General features: G+C 59.3%; 1 protein-coding gene and 1 non-coding gene across 2 annotated transcripts; both read left to right on the top strand.

Moving 5' to 3' along the window:
• On the top strand, nt 1–5,047 carry PTGES2 (prostaglandin E synthase 2). Its single transcript, XM_006181881.3, is given in 8 exon segments — nt 1–338; nt 1,500–1,697; nt 2,382–2,440; nt 2,795–2,944; nt 3,216–3,416; nt 3,730–3,832; nt 3,834–3,848; nt 4,413–5,047. Coding segments are annotated over 8 exon segments (1,119 nt in total). The 5' UTR covers nt 1–68; the 3' UTR covers nt 4,536–5,047.
• A 1,468-nt stretch (nt 5,048–6,515) lies between these two features.
• On the top strand, nt 6,516–6,587 carry TRNAA-UGC. Its single transcript has one exon. It is a non-coding gene; the product is annotated as a tRNA-Ala (tRNA).
• Nucleotides 6,588–7,608: the final 1,021 nt, after the last annotated feature.

The raw sequence follows: 7,608 nt of genomic DNA, 5'->3' as shown, positions 1-7,608 counted from the left end.
TTTAAGGGGAGCCTGAGCCCAAGCCATCTTTGTTTCTGGCGCCCGCCCGCAGCGCCGGATGACCGAACATGGCACACGCTGCACGGGTGCTGTGGCCCCGCGGGCGCGCTCTGGCCTGGAGGCTGGGCTGTAGCCCCACGCTGGGATTCCCCGCACAGAGCCGGGCGGGCTTCGCAGGGGGGGCGGGAGGCTCGGGCCCCGCCGCTACCGCCCGCAAGGGGGGCCCACGGCTCCTGGGGGCCGCGGCACTGGCCCTGGGGGGCGCCCTGGGGCTGTACCACACGGCGCGCTGGCACCTGCGCGCCCAGGACCTCAGCGCGGAGCGCTCAGCCGTGCAGGTAAGCCCAGGCCGGACAGGTAAGCCCAGGCCCTTCGGGAGGGGTGCTGGGCTCAGCGCCGAACAGGACTTCTGGGAACCGGCGGGGTCAGGAACCGCCTCCTCTGTCCGCTCATGACCTTGGGCGAGTGGCTTGGTTTTATGCCTCCGCTCCCTCAGCGTCCTCATCAATGAAATGGGGGAGCTACTGATGCCTGCTAACTAGAATTGTCTTTGTTTTAAAGTCGTTTTCTAACGTTTTTTAAAGACTTTTTAACGGAAAGATTTGGAGATTACTGAAAAGGTAAAGCCTCTTTCACAGTTTATCATTTTCCAAACATTTGGTGGTCTGCCTACCACTATCTCCAAATCCTGAGGATTTGGATTTATTTATTGGTATTATTACTTATATTTTCATGGAACTGATGTCTCAGACACCAGCTCCTGAGACAGGAGGCAGGAGATGTCCCCCCAGCCTGGTGGTGGCCCAGTTGCCCTGTGATGCTTTCTACACAGCAGCACTCACCCGCAGGCGCCCCTTTCCTAGTCCCAGGGGAACCAGAGTGGGTGGATGAGGGGTGGAGTTCTCCGAATGTCCCTGACCACCCACTTCCATGGTCCTGCCTCAGTCTCCCATCTATGAACAATGGGGGAGGGAGGCTGCAGCTGCAGCTTTCAAACATGCAAGCAAGTGCACATGGGATTCTCTCTCCTGCTTAACTTGCCCAATGCAGGCGGGTGGCCCAAATACAACTCTCCCCTCCTGGAGATTTGAGGTAGACCCACTCTGGCAAACTGGGCTCTTCCTCCTCACCCCGAGGTTCCTTGGGTTGAAGGAGTAGAGGTGGGCACTCCTAGTTGAAACAGTTGCTTTGCATCTGTGGGGCAGTCACACCTGGTGGTGTCTGAAGTTCCCTTGGGACAGGAAGGAGAGGAGCGATGTCTGTCTAGGGTTGAGCAAAGACCGGAAGATTCCTCCTACACAGAACAGACTTCCTGCCTGGGGAGCCCACTGGATGGACCTCTGAGCCTGCTCCCCACCTCCCTGCACCTCCCTTTCTCCCTGCCCATTCCTCCTGTTCTCAGGATCATCCTAGAAGACCCCTGGGAAACTTTTGCTTGGGAGTGGGGTCTGGGCCAGGCCACCAGTTCTCAGAAGCCTCCTCCTCTGCTCCTCACCCAGCTCTCTCTGTCCAGCCGCCTGCAGCTGACTCTGTACCAGTACAAAACGTGTCCCTTCTGCAGCAAGGTCCGCGCCTTCCTCGACTTCCATGCCCTGCCCTACCAGGTGGTGGAGGTGAACCCTGTGCGTAGGGCCGAGATCAAGTTCTCCTCCTACAGGAAGGTGCCCATCGTGCTGGCCCAGGAAGGAGAGAGCTTGGTGAGCCTTGGGGAGCCTCCCCTCCGAGTGTCTCAGGTTGTCCTGTAATACCCCTGAGTCAGGCCTTGCCCTGCAGCCCTGGAAGGAGCTTGGCTTGTCTAGGCTTTGGGCAAGGATTATGAGGTTTATGAACCAGCAGGTCTAAGGGAGGCAGAGCACCATGGAGCTTCACAATGTGGGTTCTGAAATTAGGGTGGTCTGGGTTCAAGGTGGGGCTCTGCTACTCACGGGCTGTGTGTGTTGGAGCCAGCCACTTAGCCTCTCTTGGCTAGCGTCACTAATCAACAGAGAACCGTACTCTTGGGGGTGTAGGGCTTGGCTCCTAGAATGTAGCTTCTGAGTCTGCCTTGCCCCTCAGTGCTCAAGAGGCCAAGCGTGTGAGTGAGCGGGGCTCAGGCCCTGGGCCCTCCCCCACACCCTCCTCCCCGCTAGCCACACCGGCGTCTCCCTTACTCGGGGCAGGCTGCCCTGACCACGGGGACTGGGCCCTGAGGGAGGGGGCAATCCCACGGGGCATGGATTTTAGGGGTGAGCCCCCAGGGACAGATGGACAATGCTCAGGTTCCACCTGAGCAGTTTCTGCAGCACGCCTGGGTGTCAGTATTGTTTAAGAGCCCCAGGTGACGCTGGCAGTGGCCGGTCGGCCCCCACCCCAACCTTGATCTCAACTGTCCTCTTCTCCAGCAACAACTGAACGACTCCTCTGTCATCATCAGCGCCCTCAAGACCTACCTGGTGTCAGGGTAAGGAGCGCCTGAGGCCCAGGCTGGTGCTGCATCTCACCTCCTCTCCCAACTCAGGGAGGCCTCACCTGGGAGCAGGCCAGGGCTGCTACTTAAGAGTTCCAGAATGGTCTGTGGGCATCTGACTCGAAACTCCTCCTTCCTCTCCTCTGCACCGCTCCCCCTGGCAGTGAAGTGCTTCCCAAAACCCTCTTGCTGCCAGACCTCCTGTATCACTCACAAGAGGGTGGAAAGCTTTTGTGGGCTGCTTCTTGGGCTGGATCAGGCTGGGGTAGATGCTCACCCTGAGGAGATGAGGGCTCAGACTCCTGGAGGAAGAAGGAATTGGGGTGCGACTCTGGATATCCCCCAAAGGCAGCCGCTGGAAGACATCATCACCTACTATCCACCCATGAAGGCTGTGAATGACCAGGGCAAGGAGGTGACAGAATTCTGCAACAAGTACTGGCTCATGCTCGATGAGAAGGAAGCCCAGCGGATGTATGGAGGGAAGGAGGCGAGGACGTGAGTGGGGCTGGGGCCGGCCCTGGGGAGACGGGAGGGCGGGTGGGAGTCTTCCCCAGAGGGGGCCACATGGTGAGTGGGGAGCAGCACGGGAGACCACAAGGGCTGGGGCCATCACGGGCGGGACTGAGTCTCCTTGCAAACCTCCTGCTCGGGCCTCGGCTTCCCATCCGTATACTGGGTGGTCGGGATAGTGCGTCTGCTCCCCACCTCCCAGACCCTGGCTCAGGAAGCCAGCCTGGCCCGCCCCCTGTCCCCCCATTGCCCACAGGGAGGAGATGAAGTGGCGGCAGTGGGCAGACGACTGGTTGGTGCACCTGATCTCCCCCAACGTGTACCGCACGCCGGCCGAGGCCTTGGCCTCCTTTGACTACATTGTCAAGGAGGGCAATTTCGGGGCCGTGGAGGGCGCCATGGCCAAGTACATGGGTGCAGCTGCCATGTACATCATCAGCAAGCGGCTCAAGAGCAGGTGATGGTGCGCGTGTGTGCGCACGCGTATGCACACCTGGGGGCCTGCCATCGCCGAGCCCCAGCGTCAGCCAAGCTGGGACTCAGACCCTGAGCTCCCGCTTGCCTCCCCTACCCCAGGGGAAGCAGGGCTGGCCTTGGAGTCCAGAGCTGGGTCCCTGCTTTTGCTTTCCTCTGTTTCCCTCTCCGTGGTCGGGTCTCTTGTCATCCCCCCTAGCCCTGTCAGGAGTAGTCCTGGCCCCCAGTCCCTCTCGCTGCCCGACCTGGGCCAGGTGTTGAAGTTCCCCTGATGGACTGTCCCCATCCTTGCCCAGGCACCACCTCCGGGATGATGTGCGTGAGGACCTCTATGAGGCTGCCAACAAGTGGGTGGCAGCTGTGGGCAAAGATCGGCCCTTCATGGGGGGCCAGAAGCCTGAACCTGGCTGATCTGGTGAGTGTGGTGGTGGCAGGGGGTGCACAGGATGAAGGATCTGTCCTTGGTGGGGGGAGGCCCAGGTGGGGAAAGCCCAGATGTGGGCAATACCTACGTCTCACGGCTCCTGCACCCTGGAGTCACCTGGTTCCGCCTGTTGTCAAGCGCTTAAGGAAAACCAGGGTTTCAGGCTTCTCCCCAGCCAAGGTCCTGGGACTGTCTTGTTGACCTGGCTTCAGTGCCAGTCCTTGAAGCAGTCCTCTGGCCAGGGAGGAATGTGTTGATTACCAGGTCTGAGTTTTGGAGCTGGATGGTGGGGTCCCCTCTCCGCAAACCTTAGGACCTGAGAGTGGGGGAGGGCATTTACCCAAAGGAAACTCTGGGGGCCGTTCTTGCCCAGAAGTGGGTATGGATGCGGGGCAGGTGAAACCTGCAGCCATCCCACACACTTCATTCAAAGCCCGGTGTGCAAATTGGCCCTTTAGAGGGTCATGGGGCTCTCAGAGGGGGAGGTGATGGGCCCCGGGCACATACCTGGGAGAGGGCAGGCCTGGTGTGGATACTGCTGTGTACCCACCCCAGGCCGTGTATGGTGTGCTGCGTGTGATGGAGGGCCTGGAGGCCTTCGACGACATGATGCGTCACACGCGCATCCAGCCCTGGTACCTACGAGTGGAGAAGGCCATCGCTGAGGCCCCCCAGTGAACTGAGCATCCCTGCTGGGAAGAGCGGGGAGACAGTGGAAGATACCGACTATGGGGGACCAGGGTCGCTGAGCCAGCACCTGGCTGCTGCGATGCTGTGCAGTAGGGGACAGGATCATTCGGCCTCTTGCCCACCTCACCCCCAGCCCCCTCGCTTCTAACACTGGACACCTGCTGGGGCCCTGGGATGCTGGGGGACAAAGCTAAGACTTTGTCTTCATTCACAGCCCTCCCCCAGGGCCACGGAAGGCTACCTCCCACTGCAGCCCCAGAGGGCTGACCCTCCCCAACCCCCTCCTGGGCCTCCCTGCTCTTCAGCTTTCTCTGGGGCTCTCAAGGCTGCCCTGTCTCTGCCCTGTGGGTGGGAATCTGGTCGGGCTTCCACCCTGGGCAAAGGAAGTAGGGACCATCTGGTTTCTGGAGGGCCTCCCTGGCTCTCCCTGGTTCCTGCTCTTCCCAGGTGCCTCCGGGACTGTGTGTCATATTTGCAATAAAGAACAGGTTTGCTGCTCCCTGCGTGGCGGCGCTGTCGTGGAGGTCTGCGGCCAGCGCTGGTTAGGGAGGGCTTTGGAATGAGGCCAGCCCAGCCCTGATGGTAAATACCATTTGCCCAGTGCTTACTAAATGTCAGGCGGGGGTGCAAGGCTCAGCAGGCTTTGTGTCCCGTAATCCCTGGGACACCGCCATGGGATGCCCTGCAGGGAGGCTCAGAGACGGCCCAGGGCACCAGTCCAGTTCTGCTCCTGACTGATTGGGACTCTGGGCAGGGGCATCCCTCTCTGAGCCTGGGTCTCCCACCTGTCAAATGGGCATGGTACTCCCCACCTGAAGGGGAGGTTGCGAGGGTTCTACAGCAGGGTGCAGGTCAGCGTGTAGAAGGATGCCCTGCTCAGTCAAGAGTTGTTCCTAGTCCTCTCTAGAGACCAGGAGACTGAGGTTCAGAGAACACAGTCCCTTCCAGGACCCTTGGGCAGCAGCTGGCCACTGCAGGCCTTCAGTCCCAGGCCTGGGACTTCACAGGGGGTGGGCGCTGGGACAGAGGTCTATAGGGAGAAGCGGCTCTGGGAGCACTGAGGGGCTGTGGGTGGAGTCCCTTCAGAGCAGGGCACCCTGGGTCTGAGGTCCCTGTTTCTCTGGTTTCAGCAGATGAGGGGCCGGTTGAGGTGGCCCTCCAGAGGCCAGACAGGCAGCCAGGGTGCTGAACTCCACCCTCTGGGCCCCCCCTATTGGGGAGTGACTGGACAGCCCCCTCAAGTCCTTTCAGGAGAGTTTTACACTTTATTAATTTTTTTGAAACATAAAAATAATTAATGTTCCTCGTTTTAGCAAACATTCAAATAAGGAGGACGTGCCAAGCTCTGGAGGCAGGCAGCATCATGTTTGGAAGCAGCAGCCTCAGCTTCTGCCACGGGGCTGTCTGCCACCCACTTGTGTCATTCCCCATGCCCACTGTGAGCATCTGTCCTTGGCACGTGTGTCACACCGGCTGTCTTCACGGCTGCAGCGTGCTCCGCCGTGTGGGTGCACCACAGCCCACCCGCCAGGCCTTCCTGTCCCCCTGGGCGTGTCCCTCCTGTGGGAGGAAGGAGAGAAGCCAAGGCCACACCAGGCTGTGGGGTGAGGAGCCAAGGAAGCCGCCTCCGAGGGGCCAGCAGGTGTTCGGGTCCCCAGAGTAACCACTGTCGAGCTAGAATGCTGTTCCCCCTTCACTGGTCAGCCTTTAAGTCCTGAGGGGCCTTTGCTCCTAGGACCTGGGGTGGCCTGTGGACCCCAGATCCTCCCGCAGCAGAGTGGGAACTAGGCCAGAGGTGTCAGCGGGCGCTGGGGGTGGGCCTTCCTGTATCCCTGCCCCCTCCCCACGGTTCCCTTCTCTTCACAGCCTTTCCTTGTTACCCATCTCAGGTTACTTGGTACCTTTCCAGCTGCTCAAGGAGGCTGACTCACCTTGCTCTGTCTCAATCACAAATTCCCCAAAGAGGGGGAGGGTATATCTCAGTGGTAGAGTGTGTGCTTTGCATGCACAAGGTCCTGGGTTCAACCCCCAGTACCTCCATTAAAATAAGTAAGGGGGGAAGGGTGTAGCTCAAGTGGTAGAGCGCATGCTCAGCACCCACGAGGTCCTGGGTTCAATCCCTGGTACCTCCTCCAAGCAGAAATCAAGGAATAAACCTAATCACCTGCCCCTCATAAAACAAACAATACAAGCAAAAATAAATAAATAAATGAATAAACCTAATTACCTCCCCCCAAAACAAACAACCCCCCCCCCCACAAATTCCCCAAAGGGAGCATTTGATGTGACCTGCTTAGGACGAGGTTCCACTTTCTGTCCACGGCCTGGGGAGAGTCTCGCCACCCACAACCCCACCCTGTGCTCCCTGCCCTTTCTGCTCCTCCTGCTCAGCCCAGAGATTGTGTCTCCCAGCCTCGGCTTCCTCTTGAGGCCTGGTCTGGCTAAGGAGGCCCCTGGTGCAGGCCAGACCCCAGCTATCACCGCCCCACTCTTCGTTTTCACAGACTGAGACGTTCTCTTCTGTCTTTGCATTTCTCAGGGGAGGATATGGTTGATGGGAGAGCCATGCTGGGGATAGGGGCCTGACTCCTGACTGGGGCTTTATCCCTGGGGCTGCTGCAGGCAGAGAGGAGCCCCTCCTCACCCACCTCCTCTGAATGGTCACTTTGATGAAAAGTACAGGGTCTGTGCCAGCTAGACCCGTCCCCTGTGACTGGGGCTGGATAATGGCCATTTAACCCAAGGACACCGTGGAGCACTGACTGAGTCCTGCTTCTGTCACCGAGTATCCCCCAGAGGTGACAGCCTTGCCTCAGTTTCCCCCAAATGTTCCTTGGTCAGGCCCCGGGCCTTTCCCCCCATAACCACCAGAGGGCGGTAGAGGATGCGAAGCCGTGTAGGCGATGGAAACAAGGCCTGGTGCTGCCACCTTGTGGCCAATTTAGGGATTATGTCTTTGGACCTTCGTTTTCTGGGGACTTCTATTTGTCCATTTGTAAGGTTTACCATGCAAGGATCTGAAGATGGGCAGGTAGGTAAAGTCATACTCCTCAGGGAAAAG

Source organism: Camelus ferus, chromosome 4 (genome assembly GCF_009834535.1).
Source record: "Camelus ferus isolate YT-003-E chromosome 4, BCGSAC_Cfer_1.0, whole genome shotgun sequence".
Taxonomy (NCBI): domain Eukaryota; kingdom Metazoa; phylum Chordata; class Mammalia; order Artiodactyla; family Camelidae; genus Camelus; species Camelus ferus.
Note: the sequence above shows the minus strand (reverse complement) of the source record. Positions and strands in the feature narration are given on the sequence as shown.